At 38.5% G+C, this 23,726-nt stretch overlaps 1 protein-coding gene across 1 annotated transcript in view; it reads right to left on the bottom strand.

The window, feature by feature from the left end:
• Window positions 1-23,726, bottom strand: part of GANC (glucosidase alpha, neutral C) — a 24,187-nt gene continuing 461 nt past the window's right edge. The window contains exons 2-24 of the mRNA XM_039704732.1: window positions 22,761-22,823; window positions 21,457-21,565; window positions 20,797-20,924; window positions 20,079-20,261; window positions 19,219-19,264; window positions 17,801-17,867; window positions 16,571-16,667; window positions 15,801-15,981; window positions 14,805-14,958; window positions 14,196-14,431; window positions 13,126-13,252; window positions 12,092-12,171; window positions 11,078-11,221; window positions 10,594-10,690; window positions 10,111-10,212; window positions 9,376-9,619; window positions 7,620-7,684; window positions 7,008-7,084; window positions 5,732-5,806; window positions 5,204-5,317; window positions 4,554-4,666; window positions 2,972-3,075; window positions 1-2,051 (exon numbers count right to left, since the gene is read on the bottom strand). Of these exons, the coding sequence (XP_039560666.1) occupies window positions 1,942-2,051; window positions 2,972-3,075; window positions 4,554-4,666; window positions 5,204-5,317; window positions 5,732-5,806; window positions 7,008-7,084; window positions 7,620-7,684; window positions 9,376-9,619; window positions 10,111-10,212; window positions 10,594-10,690; window positions 11,078-11,221; window positions 12,092-12,171; window positions 13,126-13,252; window positions 14,196-14,431; window positions 14,805-14,958; window positions 15,801-15,981; window positions 16,571-16,667; window positions 17,801-17,867; window positions 19,219-19,264; window positions 20,079-20,261; window positions 20,797-20,924; window positions 21,457-21,565; window positions 22,761-22,823 (2,716 nt within the window). The 3' untranslated portion in view covers window positions 1-1,941. The remainder of the gene's footprint in view (window positions 2,052-2,971; window positions 3,076-4,553; window positions 4,667-5,203; window positions 5,318-5,731; window positions 5,807-7,007; window positions 7,085-7,619; window positions 7,685-9,375; window positions 9,620-10,110; window positions 10,213-10,593; window positions 10,691-11,077; window positions 11,222-12,091; window positions 12,172-13,125; window positions 13,253-14,195; window positions 14,432-14,804; window positions 14,959-15,800; window positions 15,982-16,570; window positions 16,668-17,800; window positions 17,868-19,218; window positions 19,265-20,078; window positions 20,262-20,796; window positions 20,925-21,456; window positions 21,566-22,760; window positions 22,824-23,726) is intronic.

Consider the following 23,726-nt stretch of genomic DNA (forward strand, 5'->3'; position numbering starts at 1 on the left):
TTTGTTCATTATTACTTTATTTCACTTTCCAATTTGAGAAATAGCAATTAAAATATTTTATTAAATTACCCAAGACAATAACTATATCTTGTCAGAAGCACTGCTATGCTTAAACATAGTAAGAAATCATCGATCAAAGCTTAGAAGTAATAGAAAAATAGGGTCTGTCTCTTTTCACAGATGCAAAATATCTGTTTGCTGTTGTTCTACCTGGATTAACACATTTGCATTAAGCACAACAGCATTTATGCTGCCAGTTCCTGGATTGGAGGCTCACACTGTTTCCTGGAAGGTGCTCACAAATAGCTCTGCAGAATAGAAAAGAAGGAAGCTAAGGGTCTGGTGGGGAACAAATTACACTTCAGTAGTCCAGAGCACTCACAGTTTGCTCTCATGCTTGCTGCTCCCAGAAATCTGCCTTGCAGAGGACAAACAGCAGCAGGTGGGAATGACAGGGGGATTAGTAATGTTATGTTACCTTTAGCTGGCAAAAATGGTGACCATCCTTCTCTGTTCCCTACAAGTTAATTTACTGATGTTTTCAGCAAATGCTTCCTTATCTTACTAAAAGGAATTAAATGAACTAGAAATCCAGAAAAACCAGAAACCCAGTTGATGGCATGTTCAGGTTTGTCTCAAAGCAGAACTGGTTTCAAAATAATATAGCTGACAAGTTCAGTAAATGGAAAGGGTAAATAAACCCTGTGGAGCAATGGCAGCCTGTGAGAAGAGATGCCTAAGATGGAAAAGCCTGAGGGAACAGGCAGGATGCAATGTATGTGGGACTCAAGATGTCTCTGTTTTGCAAGCAAAGCAAGCATCAAAACATCAGTTCTGTTTGCAGAGATAGTGGGAAAAGAAGGCAAGGGAAGATTAGGCTGAATTGTAACAGAAAGTGGGACGCCTGACTGCAGAATTAATCCCATTAAAATTAAATTCGACTTCATAAATGCCTAGCTCAAATCTCAGCCGGATACTAAAAAGTGACATGACTAAAACTTTTCCTAAAGGAAGCCAAAACTTGGCAGGACTTGGAGGATGTGGAAAAGCATAGCTCCTTCACTGGGCTAGCTTTAATCAATGATGTTCAATCATCAATGCCAGTTCTCTCCTAACAGAAAACTTTTTTTTAAAGTAGTACTTGCAGATGGAGGGGAGCAGTAACATGGAAAACGTTTTTGTGTGAGTCCTTACACCAGTGGAGGACCTGTGCCTTTTTGAAATCCAAGTTTAAAAGCTGGCTGTTAGGGAGCCTTCTGCACCACCACATTTCTGTCTCCTACTATTGCACAAATGACTGGCACAAGCTACCCAACCCTCACATCCAGTGCCTGAGCTGTTTGGCCAGCCTGCTGTTTGCTTTCCGTGCAGATCAGCTAATTTTGCATCGCCATAAAGATGGGAAAGCAGAAGTGTCTGTGATCACACTGGATGGCTCCTTCTGTGTTTGTTTTCAGAAGACAGCTGTCAGGCAGAACTCTGGTGATAACCTCTTTGTCTGTCATACCTGCTGATGATGCTTGTTGTACTGGCCCAGATCTCCTTAAGTGCTCCAGCCTCTGAATAGTTTGATTTTCAAATACTTACATTAAGGCCTACGCCAATAAGCCACAATCTCACCCCATGAACTCATAATTTTTTATTGCAAGTGAAGGCAGAACTGAAGCTTAATGCCTAACTGAAGCAAGCCTAATGCAAACAGTATTTAGCTTATTTCCCCAAAGATACAATTCTAGTGCTATTATTTTTGCTGAACAGAAAAGTTATCTAAGTCCAAATCAGTGCTTTAAAAGAAAAATTGTAAGAAATGTTAGTTTGGATATGTTGGTGGAAAATGTGTTTGCAGGTATAATTGGATTCAAGTGAACATCTGAAGTCCTCCCAGTTTATTTCTCCTCAGCCTCTCAATGGACAGTTTCTCTGAAGAAGCTGTGTCTTCTTTCAGCTGATACAGATCTCCCAGTCAGCATCAACACTCAGGGCTAAGTTTCCCAGTGTCAGTACAGAGGTCTTCGTATCATATGTGAAAACCACTTCTTTTTTTTTCCCATCTGAACAGGACAAGAGAGTTTTCTATGTAATTAAAGAAGAATTCTTCTGAAACACAGCTACATGTGACTCTCTACAGTTTTTAGTTCTGACTGTCCCTGACACTGATGAACAGGATTGATTAAAAAACAAAAAGAAGTCAAATCTTCCCAGCACATATATAAGAATGCAGTGGAATAAGAAAGTAACTATTTCTTTTTTTCTGATCTTTCAAACTATGGTCTATGTTACATCAAAATATGGAACTACTGAAGATTTTTTCTGAAAAAAAATCATCCTGGTTTCTGCACAGGTGTTCTTCCAAGCACCCCTGACAGGTGGAGGCAGAAAGTCCATTCTCCCATAACTCTCAAAGTGAAGGGACATGCTTGGAAAGCAAACAGAAATTGTGAGCCCTTTCTGTAGATGCTACTGCCTATCCTTATGGGACACCTTGCAACTTCTAGTGATCTCCATATAGTCAGGAACTCCAGAGCTTTTGGATGAGCATGGAAACAGAAGAGTAAGGGTTTGTCTGCAGGTTTCCTGTTCCTGTCTAGTTGATAGGAACAGGAAACCTGTTCCACTAGGCAAGTTGACAGACCTGAGCAAACAGGCTTTCATTTGAAGTGCCATCCCTGCTCATGCTCTGTGCAGGACAATGTTGTCTGAATGTCTTCATTCCAAACTACATTTACTAATGTATTTATCATCTTTCAAAGTCAGTATTCTCCAGTTCTGCATGTAGTATTAGTGGTGAATAGCTGCTGGTTCCTTTCACTAAATTCTGTCCTTGATATAAAAAAGTAGCAAAGAAAGCTAAACAAAGAGGCTTCCTGTGTTGTAACACTTCCTTTGCAGACCTGTCAGTTTGATACCTCTAGTGAATGGCAGCAGAACAGAATTTTAAAAAATTGTAGTAAAATAGAAGTCTATTCATTACCCTTGGCACTGGCTGTCACAAAAGTGGGTTGCTTTCCAAATCCCAGAATTATCACCCGTGCAACTACACATGTAGTGTGGTATTGTCCACTTTCATCTACACAGCTGAAAGAAGAAAATAATTTCATATACATCAATTTCTTTTCATCAGTATAAGTTCAGTATCACACAAATATTATTACTTCATTCTCATCCTGAAAGCTCCCTATACTAGTTTCCTTTCCTCTGTTTACCTTTCTCTTAAAAACAAGCAAAACTTTTTCCCATTGTCAGCTGATTTTTTCACTGCATATCAGATTTCACAGTCAGAAGAAAAAGAGTTTGAGAAGCTATTTTATGGCAAACAGCACAGCTTTGAGAACCAGAAAAGTTTTGGATTTTCAGAAAACAGTAGTTAAAACTCGTAAATGTAAATGTAAAGCTAATTTTAACATTTTTTCAAGTAAGATATTTCAATCAGAGACAAAATTATGTTTCATTTTGTAACTAATTCAATTTTTATTAAAAAGCTCTAAAAAAACCTCAAATCAAATGTACCTCTTTTTTAATGAACAGGATGTTATTAATCTCAAAATTACTTTTTTCCAACTTCTTGATTTGCTAGCAATTTAGCAACATTTTTCTTTCCCCTCCTGAATTTTTAAGCTTTTTAGATTTCATATTCCAGATAAAGAGAATTGAAGTATATTTTTAACCACATTATACAAGCTAAACTTGTTTTGCTCTGTGTTAAATTTTACAGCTTTAGGATCAACTCCTGCATATTTTTGAAGCTTGAAGGACTGAAAAATGCCTGCAGAATCACCATTTATGCACTACACAGCCCCCTGTGCAATATACCTCAATAGTAAAAGTGTTATAGTGACATATTTGGCATCTCTTTGGCTTTTAGATTTTGTCACTGAGCCTTTGCAGGTGGTATCCCCTTGTGCCTCCCTTCAGTGTTTTTCTTCATGCTAATATATATGGTGAAATTGTTGATTACTTTGGAGACTGCAATGGTGTGGTTTTAGTTCCCAGACAGAAGCACTGAATATCTCAGGTTGGAAGTGACACATAAGAATCAAGCCAACTCTCTGCTCCTTGCAGGACTATCTAAACCTAAATCATGTGGCTCAGATCATCCTCCAGATGTGCTTTGAACTAGGAAAGGCTTGATGCCTTGACCACTTCCCTGGGGAGCATGGTCCAGTGACTGACCACCCTCTCAGCAAAGATTATGTTAGAAAACAAATCTTAAAAAATATAAACACTCCATGTGTTGCATGCTTGCAAATCTCCTGATTTATCTGTTTTGTCTCTCAGATAGGTTGTACTCTTTCTAATGACTGCTTTACATCTGCATCAAATCTGCAGAATCCTGAGTTTGACTAGACCGAAACAATATGAGACAGCTCAGTATTTCACGTGTTACTGCCTTCAGACTTATGTAAAACACCGTTCACCACTGCAGATTTATGACAGATTGTGCACACTCTCGGACTTCACTAAGCAATAGATGAGACTAATATTGCTACATCTGAACTAGAACAGGCATTTCCAGTGACAGTGTGTTGGTGGCTTTTGTCCCTAATTGCTGTTACCTGGAGGAGAGAATGTTCTTGTGGAAAGTGAATTTCCGATACAGGAACTGCTTCTTGTGGAGATATTGAAATGAATGCCCATCATCTAGGTAGAGCTCGCCTATGGCACAGGCCTGTGAAACACACCAGATAGAGCATAAATTAACAGCAGCTTCTAGTGTTGAATAATGAAACTGTCTCACTGTATGCTATGCTTCATATTGAAGGTGTGTGTTTATTTTTCTTTAGCAGCTTGTATCCCTGGAAGGCTCAAGCAATCCAGCTCTGAGAGTGCTGGACATCCTGGTTTTATAAATTGATGCAGGTGCCATGTGTCATCTATTTATTAGCGAAGACAGTTGTAGGAAGTTCCCTCTCTGTGTCCAAAAGGAATTTTGTGGCCTGTACATTCTCTGCTCATCCCTCTAAAGGGAATAGACAAGGGCTGAAAAAAATCAGAAAAATATTCTGGCTCTGCTGTGCTCAGACAGTCATGCTTAGAGGGGACAGTTGGGGAGAGGTTTGAGTCTCCTCAAACAGCACAAGTGGAGAAGAGCCACTGGGCACTCAAATGTAGATGCCATTGTGCTGATCAAACAGGCAGCAAGGGCCTAAAAGGTCAGATGGAGTAGAAGACATCTTTGTAAAAAGGGAATGCTATCCCAGAGTACCTCTGCATCTAAGGCCACGTGGAGTTCATAACAAATATCTATCATCCATTCAGTGGATTTTCCAGCTGAGGTCTTCAGAGGTATCACAGTGCCCCCCCGCTGGAATACAGGAATCTGCAAAAACACAAAGCCAGGGCAGCAAGGCTCCTGTACTCGAATAATGGAATTTTAACCAGGATCAGAGATAACAGATGTTTGCTCAACTTAGAAAAGAACTTTTACCACAAATATATAAAGAAAATCATTCAACTAACAACTGTCATAATATTAAACTTCTGTATGTATATAAGCAAAACAATTTTGCTTGGAAAAGTAGCCCTTATATCACCTCACTTTAGGGCACAGGGCACAGTAGGGTTTAATCTAACAACAGAGGAGATGGGAGGTTTATACAAAAGCTATTTTAGATTACATTTCTAGAGGAAATTGAACTGTAACTTTTCTGATTCTGAATATTGACAAAACCAAACAAAAGCTTGGGGTTTTTTCTCTGCTCCATGAAAGTAGCACTTTAAAACAAAAACATACATCCTCCAGTGTTACTGGGATCTTCACTGTGCCTGCATCTTCCATTCGCTGAAATTTTCTGAAATCATACCAAATCTAGAAAAAACGAAATGAGAATGAGCATGGCACACGCCAAAATCTGTTCCCTCTGTAGATGCAGTTAGTCTCCTTAACTTGTCAGTATTCCTAACAACCTATTTGACAGGCAAGAAAAAGCATTTACTTTTTAAATTAAATTATCTTCTGGATGAAAAGAATAAATTGTAATTTCTGAAGCACAAAAATAATCTGACCTTTTCTACAGTTTGTATAATGTCTTGTATGTCTTAAAGCATCTGGAAGTGCACAACAATGAAACACTTTAAAATCTTTTTTTTTTAAAATATAATTCTTGAAAAAGAATATTTATATTGAAGTGAAAATTAACAACAAAGTTGCTAATAAAAGGTAACAAAAGAGAGCTGAATATGAATTTCCCATGCACCACACTTGGCAGCAGGTTTAACTATAAGTGTGCCAAGCACTCAATTGCCACAGAGATCCTGATAAAAGCATTTTCCTTAAGTTGTCTGGAGAGCCTAGTCTGTTTTTCTCCTTAAACTGAGAAGAATTCTAACTGTTCTCAAGTGCATTAGTGGAGTCACAAGGCTCTGCATGGTCTCACACACTCCCTTTTGCTGCTTACTCTCTAGTCTCAGGCTTTCCCTTAGCAACTATTTTCCCCAAATAATTTCCCTTCCTTCACTTCACTGCTGCTGTAGCCAAATGCTCTCTGTAGGTGTGAACCACTTTGCCATCCTGTGGATAAATACCTTTACTTCAGAGAGGAACTGCTCTCTGTGTGAGTCAGTCTTTGCTATACATGTCCCAGGCTACCAAAGCTTGTCTTGTTAAAATTTCCCTCCCCACAGTTTCCCTCTGATTTCCTTTTGACCTTTCTTCTTTTTTTCTACATAAAATGAGAAGTTTAACCCAAAGAGAAATACATGTAAAAAGGAAATTGACAGTGTGGGGAAGCTCTTTCATGGTGATTGATGAGCAAGCTTTGAAGGGAGATTTAAACTGTAGGTGACTTGAAATTTGTGCAGCAGCTCATGGAAAAAGCAAGAAAGCAAACTAACTGTGAGCCAAGCAAGCTAGGAATCAAGATGGAAGGAAGGCTCAGAGTGGGACAGCATGGCCAGCCAAGACTTGCCACAGCAGTAGTGCTCAGCAGTTATGAGATGGGGAGCTGGAAGGTTTCTGCATATAATATTTCTTTGAGCTGAATAGTGGAGCAATTCATATACATCCTTACCTCCTCTGACCCTGGAAACAGAACTGGCACTGTCTTGGCCTCTTTCTCTGTGACTGGATGCACCAACAAAGCATTTCCTGCAGAAAAACATAAACACTGCTATGGTCCTCAAGGCTTCATCTCCCCAGAGCAGAACCTGTGTGCTCTGGGGTTGTCAACCTCCCACAGCCATTTCAGGAGCTTGCTTGGGCATGTCATACGCTGAGGTTCACTTTCTACTGAAGAAAAAGGCTTGTGTAGTGGGCTGATGGCTGACTGACTTCAGCAGCCAGCCATACCACAGTAAAAAGCAATCATGTTTGGGTGGTAGTTGCTTACTACTGCCATTTTTGAAGCAGACTGTGATCTTAGCTGCTCCACTGAACCTGGTGTTTCAGGTCAAAACCAATCATGGTTTTTCAAAGTGACTAGTGAGATACAACTGAGTTTTTGCATCTCCTATGTCCTCTATTTTCAAAGGGCTGTTAAAAGTAGGTCCCTTAAAGAGGTCTCAAGTTCTATATTGAATTATAATTTTTTAAAGTCTTGGGCAGTGTTTTTATATTTTCTTTTTGTCATGCAACACCTCAAAAATATTTAACTCAAATTGCAGGGAATAAGACACCTGCTTACCCAGCATGTACTCATTTTCCACATCAAAAGTTTCAATTTTCTCTGGAAACTCTATCCAGAGAGCCCTGTAGAAAAGAAAGATTATAGAATTCAGTTACATTTTTCCTCTCCAATCAACCTGTTCAAGTCTTTCTGACATTTTCAGGCTCCATTTTCTCCCTCTCTTTACAAGGTACAGTTATCAAGAACTGAAGATAGGGCAAGGTTCTCTTTTTTGTCAGTGACTCAAAGTGCCCCTTGGCCCCTGCTGAGAGTCCCCAGTACAGCATGGGTTAAGACAGTATACCTGTCTTTACATCTGTGGCATTGATTTCTTCCCTCCTGCCTTCTTCCTTACAACCTTGCACTACATCTGCCTTCCTTCTAGCAAAGGAGAGATGAATGAGCCTTTGTGTCCCAGTCTACCAGCAACGCTGGCCCCTGATGGGCTAGTCCCTGCAGCACAGTCCTTCCTGCTCTCAACAGCTCCCTGATGCTTTTATAGAAAGTCTTGTCCTGGCCACACCTGAAAAACTTGCACCAGAAGCTCATTTTCATTCTTTCTCAAAGAAGGGTAGAGTAATAACCATCTGGTTATGGAACATGAGTTGTATATTTAAAGTTTGAGAGATTATGACAACAGTAGCTTGTTAAGAGACAGGATCTGGGTTTCTTTACACAAAAGCCTGGCTCACCTGCTCACTCACAGGCATCCACTGGTTCACTGCAGTCCAGCTGCTCATGTGCTTGCTAATGAAACACACTTTCCATTCTGCTTGTCTCAGTGAGAAAAATACACTTCCTCTCTAATTCTGTAGCTACTGCAGCAAACTTAGCACAATGGAAATGTGATTCAATACTGTGGGCAGTTCACATGCCAACAAAAGCTTCATTTCAAGAAAGACAGAAACCCACTGTCTCTGTCAGTGCATAAAACAGGTGCATTTACACCTACATACGTGCAGACAGACACTCACACTACTATGTCTGTAATGCAAATTATCTTCAAAACTCAAACCACTCAACCCTTGTCAAAAAGACCTGTATGTTTTTAAAACTTATGAGATGTATCTGCATAACAAAATATAAAGGTAAATGTGAGCAAAAGAAGAGTTCTAGAGCAACTGAAAACACACAGATTATAATCTATACCAGTGACACTAATGACATTAATCTCTTCCCGAAAGAAATGCTCCATTCAGTTCCATAGAGGTACATTTTTAAGAGGTTAGAGAGCAACAGAACAAATAATTTATTTTACAATTCCATTTCTGTTCTAGATTATTAAATTCTCTATTAAGAGAAACATTATGAGCAGTACTGCAGAAAAAATGATAAAACTAATATGAAGTAAGATTTTATAACAGTAACAGTTAAGTAGTAACATATTTTTATGAGAGGCAAAATGGCATTTACATTGCTAGGTCAACAAGTTCATAGTCCATTAAGCACTGTTTTATGTACTGGTTGGACTACTATGTGATGGTTTTTATCATGATGAAAAGTTTGAAGCACAGACTACTCCAGAAAGTTCAAAGACTTCAATGTGTTTATTGAATTAGTGTGTTCCAGGTGTCACTTGGGAAAAAAACTCTGAGAGCCCTAACAAAGCTCGCAGAGTGCATGAAAAGAGAATTCACTATCAGAATTTCGTATGGTTTTTCTCCCTTTTAATAGTCACATAAGTAACTACAAAGCTAAGAGGTGGTAATTTAACCTCCCTTCTCCAAGTAAGCTCCTGCAGATACCCTCGAGGCCTCCTGGCTCATGCTCTTACCTCATGACGGGTTCAGCTGCCGTGTGTGCCCGATAGAACAGAGTGTATAAGTAGGGCAGGAGGACGTAGCGCTCTCTAATGGCTCTCCTGATGATCTGGGTGTTCTTCTCCCCAAAGAGCCACGGTTCGCGCCGTTTGCTCTCCATGTTAGAGTGACCTCTGAAGAAGGGCTGGTAGGCTCCCGCCTGATACCAGCGAACAAGTAACTCTGGCTCTGGATCTCCAATAAACCCTCCCACATCAGCTAGATATTGCGCAGACAAATAAAAATACACAGTTTTGGAGATTGCTCTGGAAAATGTGACGCTCTCCTCTAACAAACATTCCAAGTGTATAAATCCATGCATTTCACAGTTTGTTCACTGTTCTGCTGTTAGGCAGCTGCTTGTCTGAATAAGAGTAAAAAACTGGTGCAACAAATTATGCTTTGAAAAAAAAAATCAAGAGAGGTTTTGAAGGCTAAGTGAGTGATTTTCCCAGGGACAGAGCACTGTTGGCGATGCTGTAAACAAAACACTACCTGAGGACTGCTGCTCCAGATGGGACAGAAACACTGCACAAAAGTTAGTGGAGACATGATGGTGAGAGCCAGGTTTCAGGCTTCTGAAACCAGTCTAATCTGTAAAACCACCTGGAAATGCAGAGGGCTGTTGAGCTTTCCACCGTCTGTGTTGAAGTTTACCTTTTGAATACAAGCTTAGTGGCACCATTTATGCACAGTGAGAAACACATTACCTCCACAGAAGGAAATCCCTGCCATATTGATGGTAAGAAGCATTGGAATGGATATTTTCAAGTAACTCCACTCTGCCGTGTTGTCTCCAGTCCACACTGCCCCTGGAAATACCCAATTTCAGGATTATGTAGGAAAACTGAATGTATATCTCAGTTTATGCTTGCAGTTAAGGAAAGGAGACAATAATAATCATAAACTACTTCGGAATTCCTGTACATTGCACCTTTTTTTTTTCTTTATACATTTGTGCTCATGAAATAGACGATAAAAACAGGTATTGATTTATCACAGGACACAGATAGCTGTTCTACCTTTGACTCATACACACCTTGCCAGGCTCTCTTGATTTTTTTAATCACTTGCACTCTTATGAGCTTATCACATCAGTATTTCTAAGACAGTTTCTGTCCTCTCTAGACTACTATCCATCAAACTTAATAGAATAAAGTAGTAAGGAAAGCATCCAGCTAGTCCTTACTAACCATACTTCTGTGATCCAGCAAAGAAAGACCTTGTGAGGACAAATGGTCTCTCTTTTCCTGAAGAACGTCTGATGAGTCCTTCTGCAGTTGCCATTTGCTGAAAATCATTAATAGAAAAGTTAGGAAGACAAACTCTTTAATTAGGGTACTTTCTACACTGTCTTTTTAGCCCTTCTAAGGGAGAAAAACTAAGACAATTCTGTACCCAGAAATAATTCCTATTATTAAATAACATGTTCTTACTAGAATATATGTAAACAAAAAGATTCAATAGTCACAGCAAACATAATTTACATTACCACAGTAATGTAAGGCACAAATGATGTCACATTTTCTTGTGACCGATTACAGTTTATTTCAAATACTGCAATATCCAGCAGTTTCAGGCCTTGATGAAGGTTATAGAATACCCTCTACTGTGTGAAGTACCACATCACACATACTCCATGATAATAATTGCTCTTTGTGTCTCCAGATACTCCACCTGGTAGAATCCGTAGAGGTTGTGTACTTCCCGATGCTCCCAGTTGTTGTAGTGCACAGCATCTTTCTGCATTGTTAGTTCTGCCCCCTTGAAGACCGAAGGCTCATTCATATCATTCCATACAAAGAGGATATTAGTGGATGCCTGTGACACAGGGCTTCAATTAGGTCATGACAGAGTCAGTCGTGTGATTTTGAGTGTCTGTCTCAAGAGGGTGTCAGACCAGTCTGGGGTATGAGTAGAAACAGCAGCACAAAAGCAAGACTTGGTAATTACACTTCCCAGGTCACTTGAAAGCCCTCAGTGATTCATGTTATACCTCTTAGAGGCCCTTCTAGTTAGGGCAGCAGCCTGCAAGCCCACTTGATCTTTGCAATTCTCACAAAACTCAGTAAGCACTCGCTATCCCTGCTTTCTGGTGAGGGAAAGAGGCAGGGAAAAGAGAAGTATAAAACAGCCATAAGGAAAAACCAGAGAAGGCCAGAGATGAAAGCTGGAGAGAAAAAGCAGCATGGGAGATATTTACTATGTATGCCTACTAGGGAAGTGATTTCAACAACTGTACTGCAAACCAGAACTTTGAAGAAGGATGAGGGGAACTGGAGGTGTGCAGCAATGGTCACCCAGACACTTTCAGCACTAGGCAGGAAGGCCAGGAGGAACTGACTAAGCTGTGAGAATGTACTCCCACATCACTCCTTGTGTGCTATCATGGTAGTAAAGGCTGAAATAGCAGCAGCTGTTTTAGATTATGCATTCTTAAAATGCCTGCAGTTTGTCCCTTATATTGCTGCAACTAAGAATGCATGTTCACTGGTGGGATATGGGCTCCAACTGGCTCACTGTAGATAAGTCCATGGAGAAAATCCTTCTGTGGTACTTCAGCTTATCAAGGTATTTTCCTACACACAATAATAGAGCTACCAAAGCCAACAACTTGCTTAGACAGTATCTTCTCTCATCTCTCTTTTCAGGCTTTCTGGGATATATAGAACAGAGCAAATAAATACAAACCTTGTATGTTTTGAAGGCAAATTGATCTGCATACCATTTTCGCACTTCAGGATTGGTGAAATCCAGGTAACAAGAGGAACCTGTGGATGTTGGAGATCCCAATTATTTATCTCAATTTATCTCCCAATTATAATTTTATGAACATTGTCTTTGCACCTATACACAATGGCCTAAAGCTACAATGGTTTCCATAGGCAGCAATAATGTAGTTGCTATTTTTTCTGAAATTAAAGCTCAAGACCAAGTTCCAGGCTGACTTGGAATTCAGTACATCCCTTGCCATTTTGTGAAGGTCAACACACTTAGATTCAGGAGATCTGAAGTTCAGCACCATTTAAGGATGTCTGCTACCAGTTTCAAATATATTCACATGTGAACAAGTAGTCAGGGAAAGACAACATCACCAGTATTCTGAGCTCAAACAGAAAAGTGTCATTGAGAAGCTGAAGAACTACATCCTACCATGCTTGTAATATGTTCTTCATTTTTCCCATAACCATTCCTTTGCCAGGACTGCGGGCTTCCTATCTGTAAAGATGGGAGACAACCTCCTTTGCCTCCCTGCAATGAGATCTTCTCATGAAACATAAAATGTCAAATCCCTGTGTTACTCTTGAATCAAAGTCTTCTGGATCATGGTTCACTAATTTTCACCCAGCCTACATAAGCTGTGCTCACTGCAATGGACCAGACTTCATTTCTGTGTCCAAGACAAACTGGGAAGAAGAATGGTTTTCTCATCAATAAATCCAACTCTTTTAGTTCTAGGCACTGGGACTAGCCAAAGATCCAGTATATATAACAGAGGCAATCTATACAGCTGAGGCAATCAGGACATGATGATACCATCCCTCCCTCATTATTATAAATAATATTAATTTTAATATTTATTATAATTATTAATATTTACAACAAATGCAAGGAATTTGATAGGAATATAAGAATTCAATTCTGCTTCCATGCATCCCAATTAAACCATTCTGCAAAATTTTAAAAATCAGCAGCTTAAAATATAAAGACACAGTGTTTTTTACCTGGCCAACAAATGCCCTCAAAATCTTGGCCATTTCTGTCTTTCACAAAATATCCCTTTTCTTTTGCCTGTGCATACAAGGTATACGAGGGATCAACCTTAATATGAGGATCTACGATGACCACAAGCTGCCAGAAAATAAGAAAAGTAAACCACATAATTAACATCAGCTGTGCTTAATAAAACAGCAAGAGCTCACTTTTGATAAAAGGCAAAGAATGACTTCATTTCAGGTAAAGAAGAGAGCTGTGCCTCTAGTTTTAAAAGCAGATACCAGGTTTTTTATATACTGTGTTAGACATATGTACAGGACCTGAATTTACAAGGAGTGCATGAACTCACCCTCCTAAAATAAATGACAAAAGCCATTGTTTCAGATAAAAGCAAGTATCCCAACACCTAAAAACATTCTGTTTAATTCACTGCTGTATTCTGTGAATGGGAAAATATCTGACTTCTGTGTTCATGTGCCTGCTTAAAATGATATGCCTTAAGACAGTTAAATTCATTTTAGTGTGTGTATCATACTACAGCAACAGGTATTGTGTTTTGCAGTTACATTCTGCTGTTTTACTGCAGAGCTGAGAAAGTACTATAGCTCCAATTGAGAGATTATAAAACTTGCATGCTGTTTCAACAATCCCCTGTTCATTGACTTTTGGCAAAGATCAAGCATTAAGCAATTCTACAACTCAATAATTCCAAGGAAAATATTTTAGCTGTAAAAACAGAAATACAGAAACACAAAGAAAAGCTGAAAGAACCACAGGAACTATCAGTGGTGAAAGCTCATGTTAAGAAGAAAGATTTTCTGCTGTGTTCATCAATGAGAGCACTGAGCTGCTTCTGTAAGATGTAGTTTCACACCGGTCAAATTTAGCTGGATTGTCAGGATACAGAACAAACTACTAAATAATAAAATGGTATGAGGAACTGAATTAAACAAGATAACTTGCAGGCTGGAAGCATCACCAGATAGCAACACAGTCTAATTTATTCTGTTGTAGTTCACCTGTTTCCAGTACATGAAGTACAGAGAAATAATTTCTTTCTTCCCGCAATATTATTTACCTTGCGTTTTTTCTTCCTGAGATGTTCTTGCATCTTTCTGGGGTTCTGGAATTTCTTTTTGTCCCAAGTAAAATACCTCTTGCCATCTGTGTGCTCTATATCCAGCCATATGACATCATAAGGAATGTTATGTGCATCAAAGCCAGCATCCACTGCCTTGACATCTTGTTCATCCTCATAATTCCACCTGCACTGATGGTAGCCCAGAGCAAAAAGTGGGGGCAAGGCTTGAGTACCTAGAAAGAATATATGAATGAAGACAAAACTCCCAATAAATTCAGATAAGGTGGCACATCTTGATAGTGACTGTCAGTTCTAGCCCCCTGTGTTTCACCTCTTCATCTAAAGGTGCAGTTTCAGACAGCAGTGATTATGCTGGCTTCTCAATTGGAGGCAAGTTTGACCAGCTGTGAATGCTAGGGAAAACAAGGACAGAGGCCTGCCTTCACAAAGCACGAGCCTTTGATCTACACACTGCAGTTTGGGAATAACTGGCCTCCTGCACACAATGGGCTAGGTAAATACTGACCCACCCTTGGGTACAGCATGCTCCTCAGACAATCTCCTGGGTAGGTGTGCCATTCTGACTCTAGTTATGTGACTTAGTACCTGTCAGTTGTGCAAACTGCTTGAAGATATCAAATGCAGTGGGTCCCATCAGCAGGAAAACATCAATGATCCCACTTTCTGACATCCACCGAACATCAGTGAGAGGCACTGCTCTCTGCTTAGCAGTCTCTGCAGCAGATCTGGATGGAGTGTGCTTAGAAGGAAAACAAGGTAAACCTGAATATCTCTCTCTATCAAACTTCAATGAAGGAGCAAAGAGGGAAACACACAAAATTCATTAACACATACCTGGCAGGTATTAGGAATACACACTGAATGTTTCTTATATATCCTTCACAAATTCTTTACCTTGCATACCACTTACACAAAGTAGAGTAATAGGTAATGAGAAAAAATGGGTAATGAGTGGCAAAATATTAAAGCATTTCTATAATTAAGGACTGTGAATTTTCTGTAGGATCTTTGAGTAATATCTATATCATAACTTAAAAAAAAAAAAATTAACCACATAATGCAGTGCTGGAAAAGCAAGATTTGCTTGTCATTGTTTCAATTTTAACAGAATTCATATGTTCGTGTTTCAAGAGTGAGTTCCTTTCCTGAACATTTTATGTTTCTTCAAGGTCAATTACATTCCACAACAGAATAAGCCTGCTAAGCAGAAATCTGTGGCAATTCTAAGAATTTAAACACTCATAAAAATTTCTCAAATCCAAGAGAATATCAAGATTTTTGTCCACCATTTTTCTGCCTTCTACATCCATCTGTGTAGATTTTTTCTAGGTATTTTCTCTCTGTCTCCTCCTGTAGACCTGTTAAGATACAAGATCTATAACTTGGCTCTTGAAAAGAGTGATCTCTTTGTTCTTTTAGTTTAATGCAACAAATTTAGCAATATGGAGGACAGGAGGAAGAGAGTGACAATTCTTCATTAGTGAGCAAAAGATGAATCTCCAATAGTTTAAATTCCCATTGGCCTTGTCCTGAAGTGTTTTCTTTTGTAATTTAATTCTGAGGAAAGTGAATAACTCTCACCTCAGCTACTGCTTTTGTACTAATATCCACCAGTGTTTCTGAAGAGTTCAGCCAGAAGATTCCTGAAGTTCTGTTAGGCTTGTGTGCTAAGAGAAGGGGTACTGAACCATAAATACCTATTTTGTCATGTATCTTGTGGCCGAAAATATCCAAATTATAAAGCCGGTAGGCATCACCATCACTAGAACAAACAAACAAACAGATGTGTTTGTTACACGTAAGCATCTTGCACTAGGCTAGTTTTAACTCTATTGCTGTCTCACTAAACCTGGTGAATACTCAGTGAGTGCTCTGTGTTCTGATCTTTTGTTTAGCATCCAGAGCTGAAATAGGGACTGTCTAGATTACTGCTTCTTTGCTTTGGTTCTCACTATCTGAAGCAAACAAGATTTTTGCTGCCAGTGAGACTACTGTGCATTTGCTTTAAATCCTAAAATATTATTTCTGAACTCTCCCATCCTCCCATAGAATTGCTCTTTTATGAGTTCTGCTGAAACATGACCAATCCTGGAAGTCAGAAAAAAACTGCATGGGAAATTGGGAGAGAACAGAAAGGGTCATTCATGAAATTGCACACTAGGGAAAGCAGAACGCCTTACTTCATATGGATAGGGGTTACAATTCAACTAACTAAAATATACACTACATTATACACATATCTCGATCTCCTGTCTGCATTAAATTATTAATACAATGTTATAGCTCTCTCTTACAAAACAAACAAAAAGAACACTGCATTCACTAGCAATCTGATGCCTTGACACCTTTACCTGGTGTTTTTGAGAAGAAGTGTTTCTGTATGTTGTGGTATTCCATAAACATGGTCATATCCATGTAAAGAGAAGTCCATGCCTACAGAAGTAGGACCTGTGGAAATAATATTAAATTATGAGAATGCAGAGTTCTTAGGCTTATCTGAAAGGAATAAAGCAGAGTAACCTAATTGGATAAACCAAAAGAAAACAGGTTTTAATGTTTCAATAATTAAGTCTTTCATGCTTCCTTTCAACTTCACTTTCATTATTACTTTTGTTCTATGTTTGAAACAGATTTTATTGTATTTATTTTGATTTTGAACTTCTTAACAAGACAAAAGTAATCACTTTAACAGAAAAAAACCCAAATCCATGTAATCATGGGTGACTTCATTCGTAGTGAAACCACTTAAAATTATCTCCTGTTTCTATCCCAGTACCTAAAAGCCAAATTTTGCAGCACTTCAGGATCCGAATTGTTTGTTTCCCACTGGTCTTCTCTTCAGCCTCAGCCAGGGGAGTAGCATGCACAAGAGTCCCTACCAGTGATATCATCCTGTCACACTAGTGAATCCAGAGCAACTTTTGGCAGGCAACCAGAGATCCTGCAGACTGACAAGCAGCAGCTTCAGGATCAGAATCTGACCATATGGACTTTATTCCTCTGACACAGAAAACACAAAAACATGATGCTGGCCTAAAACATGAGAAATAGCATGAACAACAAGGGCAACAGCTTCCTGCCCTCTGTGTCTTGACTGTGAACTGAGGAAATTTCTGCCACCAAAAGAATTCAGACTTCCCTCTTCCTACTGCAGCTGCTAGGTAGTGCTGGTTGCTATAGAAGTCTGCATGATAATGGTAATGGACAAAGTTAACCAACTTAATTAGTATAGAATATAACGGGATGGACAGCAGATCATCATATATTTATATACATGTGAAGTCAGACAATGCAGATAATGTTAATGCTGTGTCAGAAATGGCATACAGTGAGTTGATTAAATGGGTCACATTCAATGTATTCCCTCTTAAACAGAGATCAAATGGATATTTGCTGTGTTTTTGTCAAATTGTTACCCATCACTGATTTCTGATTAAAACAAAGTTAAGGCAACCGAAAAGTAGGAGCAAGCAGGATGTTGATAAATATTAAGCAGCTAAACAGAAAGCAGACAGAAATATGAATGAACATGGGTATATACAAAACAGTAAAGCTGTTTTCAGAAATAGACTGAGACTTACCATGAGCTTTGATGTCCAAGAAACTGCCAAATTTCTCTTGCCAGAGACCTAGATCCTCTTGTTTTTCCTGTACAAATAGAAATAGCTAAGCCTAGCAAATGAAACTGTGCACATCATGTAGTTTTAAGAAAAATACATATATTCACATGAGATTTATACTGCTTTTTTTTTGCCACATATGGCTAATATAAATAAATCAAAAACACAAATCAGATTCAGCTCCAGGAATTTACACTGAAGAACAGATGTTGTACACATGCATATGTTGTACACATGCAATCTCCTACAGCATAAAAGTAATATCTGAGGTCTTGGATATAATCACAGAATAATAGAATAGCCCAGTTTGAAAGGGACCTCGAAAGATCAGCTGCTCCACCCCTTAATGGTAAAGGGAGCATTGATGAGATTATCTAGCAGCCTGTCCAAACAAATCTTGAAAACCTCCCATGATGGGACTATGCCACATTCCTGGGGAGCTTGTTCCAGTGAGTGATTGTTTGCATTGTAAAAAAAGTGTTTCTCCTTGATGAATAAATTTATAAAATGCATGGGTAGAACCAAACAGAGAAAAAACATACCAACAGAAACCAACTCACTCCCCCAAATAGTAAAGGTCAGACAACAGAAAAAGCTCTTCAGACACTCTGGGATGTGTGTAACTGATACTTTTAACCTTCTTGTGTCCTGTAATTCATTGTTGGAGAATTCACACTTCTTGCTGTGCCTTCCCTAGTTTGCTTTTCTACATTCATCCCACAATAAGTGGACGTGGCCTCTTGCAGCTGTGTGCTTTCCCTGGCAGAAATCAGAGCTCAAACATAAGTATGCTGAAGGCAGCACAGCTCCTGCCATTTATAACAGGATAGCGGAGTAAGCAGCCATCTGCTCTGCAGGGGGCTAAAATTATATCCCAGACATAGCTCAGCCTCCTGGGAAAACTGCTATGTGCCTCTATGTACTGCCAGGACCTGGTCTATTTTAAGAGAGAATTTTATTTCTTATTTCTGAATGTATGTGGAGACATATTTTTTGACTGTTATAAAAAAGGTCTTGTGCTTTGGAAACTCTCTTTGCCATGAACAGGGAATTTGAAAATGACAAATACCACCACAAAGCTCCCTTTTACACATCTACTCCAGATCAAATAAGAGAATAGAAGAGAAATAAATTAGTAATAAAAAGGCTATAGAAAAACGTTTTTGTGCTAAATCTACCTGACTGATGCCTTCTACTATGTAGTAAAACACATAAACCTTCCTTCAACTATGAATTTGTAAAATATCTCAAAATGTTATACCAGGTCCTTTTTGAATGTAGTTGGACTGTATTTGTAAACAAACTATAGGGCAAAATGAACATGTAATTTAATTTTTATATAAAATATTCCTGCTGGAATTGCAGTAAGTATGGGTTACCTTAGAGGAATCACTTGCTGCCTCCTCATTTTGTGCTGTAGGTTTTCTAATGGAAACAAATACATAGAAATAATCAGTTTATTGTTAACATAAGCAAGGATTTCAAACAGAAGCTTACAATAGCCCCATGCATGGTTTTAAACATTATGTAAGACTTTTGGTGCAAACTTGGAAATCATTTTAATATTCAATGCCTTAAAATAACCTTCACTCAATACTTGAGTTAGGTTGACTTCTTGGCCTTTCATGTTTATTTCTATCTGCATCACCATTTTACCTGCCCAGAAGATCGTCACTTCTTTATCACTCTGCTAAGGGCTCTCTGTTGATTTCAATATTTCAAATGATACTCCACAAGAGAGACGCTCGCTATGCCCATTTTCTAATCATGACATATCCTGCACTGAGGTTTCTCATCCTTCCAGCACTTTGTAGCATGATTAACCTACGACTTCTTGCAACTAGATGGCACATGGCAAGTTGAACAAAACTTGATTTCTAGTGAGCAACACTTACTTAAAGAGTAAATTTAGTAAGAAAAAAAATGAAACTAATAACCTCATTATACTACCATCACTCATTCCCAAGAAAGGCAAGGGGTACCAGGATATTTTAGTGTTTTCAGAATTGGCCATTAATTGAGGTTAGCATTTTGCACACGGCTGCTGCAAGGGATCAAAGCAATCTGCAGATAATTGATCTAGAATTTGTTTGTTAAAACTTCCCCTTGTATTTACTGTACTTATGAAGTAAAAGAGAAGGCATGTTTCAGTGCATAATTCAGAAATTGCAATTCTATAGTTCATTTTCAGCTACAGCACAACCAGTATATACAATGATGTGACAGACAAATGCTGTACCTGTCAGTGGGAGGTGGTTGTAGGTGCTCAAAATACAACAAACCATTGGAATTCACACTCATAACAGTTTCACCCTTGGACTGCAGCTCAACTTGGAAGGGGTTTGCTGTGATTCGAAGTTTGTATTCCTCATTAACACTTGACAGTACCAAAATACCTGCCTCCTTGTGGGATATGAACAGTCTGACAAATGAAAAGCAACAACAGCTTTGTATCAATCAGCAGCACATGAAATCTCCTGTAACTAAATAACAATAGATACAAAAGATAGCCTAAGAATATCTGCATACATTACACAAACCTCAAGGCTAATGTTGAGCCAAAGAAGGCCAGAAATACATGCTGTGCTCAGAGTTTACTGCATAGTGCAAAAAGTGGCTACAGAACTGCCATGAAAATTATCTAGAGCTTGTATTCCTTTCACATTAACAGGTAATGCCTTAGGTAAAAGGTTTGCATTGTAACAAGCAGGTTATTTTCTGATTGGGTCAAACAGGCTCAGGTTTCTTATGTGTATGATAAAACTTTCATTATTTTTAAATACTTTCTTAAGTATTTAACATAATTTTTTGAAAGTAAATAAACCACATGCATTTTTGTTTTCTCTTTGTGTAGGAACTTTATACTGTAGAGGGAAACTGTACTGTAATATAAAGGAAGAAGCCGTATAAGATATTGAAGTGCTAAATCATCATCACTTACATCACCCATCACTTACTTCTGGGTGGTAGGTTCCTTTACAATAACATCAGGAACTTTGTATCTTGCTCTGAGAGGAGATGCTTCATCAATTTTAAGCCTGAAAATATTGCCTTCTATTTCATAAATTTCTACTTGTAGAAGAACCTGTGAGCAAACAAACAGATAAACTCGTAAAGATAAAAAATACTTATTTTTAACACAGCATCACCAAACACGTAATGTCTGAAAAAAAATGAAACATGCCTGCTTTCTGATTTATTGTTCTTTAGCATTGTTGAGAACAATGCTGGTGTAAATTCATCCATATGAATTTACACCAGATAACTCTACTTCATCCCTTTGAAGAAGCAACGCCTTTTAAGTGAACTCTTCATCTTCAAGCATCTGATATCTATCATTACAGAAAAAGAACTTATTATTTTGAAATAGTAGAAAAAACTCTGAATTAAAAATATTTTTCAGAAAAAAAAGTGTTCTATTCAGAACTCTCTTTTTTTGCAAAGACAATTTTTTTAAAAAGTTAAATGCTGAGTAGTAAGGACATATTTAGGCTGATTGTTTGCATTATCTCTAACATCTATCACTGAAGAATCTCAAAACCTGCAAATATTATTAGTTGTGTTGACAATATTCACTGCTCTTTCTGTAAGCACCCTTATGCTTTGTGGTATCTCACCTTATTCTCCTCATGAATGATTTGGAATTTGACATTCTCGTCACTTAATGTGACTGAATCCAACAACACTCGATACAAGGATTTTCCAGGACGTAGAAGTTTCTGACGCCTGTCAAGACAGAAAATTATTTTTCGTCTCCCCAGCTCTTGTAGCTTATATCATACAGAGGGACATAATATTGATATAAATGTTCACTTAATAGTTTTTTATTGAACTTTTCAAATACAATTACTAGCACTTTAAATCAAGAGGAAAAAGAAGGAATATAGTTCTGAGCACACCTAAAGGCTTACGAATGAGATGTTAGAGGAGTTCAGGGGTTCACCCATCACCACCCTATATGGTTTTTAATAAAAGTAATAGTATCAAGTGTCCAGTTCTTAGCTGTACAATTACATTATCGTTCTTTCATTTATCCCTGAAATTTCAGTTGAATAATCTGTTTTTCATTTTCTGTCATATATCTCTGTAACTCCCCAAAGAACACCTTCTAGACTCTGTGGTGATGAAACAGTGTGTGTTTGTAATTTGTAACCTCCAAATACGCACCAAGCAAATTGTTTCTCAATAAATTTGATGACAACAGAGTTTTGACTACAGCTTTTGGCCCTGATAATGTTTTTAGATCAGGGATCCTGAAATAAAGGCTCTTTCAACTGTTTGTAGAATTCTCCATGCCAAACTCATGGTTTTATGAACTATTTGAAGATAAGTGTCTTGGACCTTACCTTAAAGACAAACTTCTTCATTAATAAACCAAATATGTCAGTGACTAATTAGTGTAACAATAGGCAATAATTTCTTTCAGTCACCACAGGAAAAAACACAACAGAGGGAAGAAAAAGGTCAAGAGCACAGTTAGAAATGAGATGAGGAATATGACTTAGCATAAGGTTAACTTTAAGGGACTAGTGAGCTAGAATTTAGATTTGACTCTGAATTCTGGCCAAGGTACTTGCTCAACAGAACTGTAATCACACATGCTATTGTCACAGACTAATGATTCCTATTGAGTATTCTGCTGCTTTGAACTGCAGATAGTCAGGAAACATCCATGAAAAGAGAACAACCTGCATCTGAGTGCACTTAAAATGAAAATATTGCTGGGGCTTTGTCAGATGAGAGGACTGATCCTCCTGAACTTTAATGGAAGACATTCAGGGTGTAAGACTACACGTTTTAAAGTCCACTGATTATTGCTTGCTGATAGGTAAGTGGAATGCTCACCTTTGGTAGATAAATTCTGAGAGCAGACTTGCTGTGATTAAAAGTCAATGTGTAACTACACTACAATTCTCCATACCTGTAAAAAGCAATCTGGTTGCATTTCTTAAAGTTGCTTTTGTCCACAGCCTCATCTTGGACACTAGAAAGAGCAGATAAAGGAAGTGTTTAGATGTGTCCATCACACACATACTGAATGATCAAACAATAGGGGTCCCTTTCAAGAGTGGTGAGGATTAAAGGCAGTGTAGAAAACTCTGGTCCAACATAAAATGTGATGGACCTTGAACTACTGTGTTTAGATATGGGAAGAGTTTCTTATACATTCAGCTTCATGCTGAACCATTTTCTTTTAAACCCTGAAATTTTGAGAAATAATTGAATGTATGAGTAAAGAGACAAATTTCAGCATAGCTGAATTCTTATGGATCTGCATTTTGAAGCCAGACCACCCTCTGCAGTCATTACCGTTAATTATTATTTTACAGTAATACAAATGGAGAAATCGGGAGGACTGGCAGAAGAGAAGAAATACTGCACTCTTTTCTTCAACATTCAGTGGGACCGACAAAGGAGGAAGGCTTCTGATGGTCCTGCTGACAGCTTTATGTTATCTTAGGCTTGAAGTAACTTTTATTAGATAACAGTAAATTTTTTACTTGCCTGAAAGAAAATGGGCTGCCAGTAGTGTCTATCATCAAAGTATTTCCCACATTATGCTGGGCTCAGACACAGATGGAAGGGAATAAGGCATTAGTTCTGGTAGATAAAGCACTGATGCTTATGGAATACTTATTAATTACAGACATGAAATATAGGAAATGCAGACGGCACCCACTGAGGCTCAGTCAAAATTACAAGTCCTCGATTATTATTTGAGATCTCACAGTGACCGTATATTTAGATCACTCAGCCCTTCCTATTTTTGCCTGAAGACACGTATGTCCTTTCGGGTTTTGCTCCAAGTTCGTGTGCCTCTGCTGGCGCATTGAAGGCGGTGCAGCCCGAGCTACCCCCGGCGCTGCGGATGCGCTCGCTGCCCCGC

This window comes from Passer montanus, unplaced genomic scaffold, assembly GCF_014805655.1.
Source record: "Passer montanus isolate IOZ18808 unplaced genomic scaffold, ASM1480565v1 scaffold18, whole genome shotgun sequence".
Classification (NCBI taxonomy): domain Eukaryota; kingdom Metazoa; phylum Chordata; class Aves; order Passeriformes; family Passeridae; genus Passer; species Passer montanus.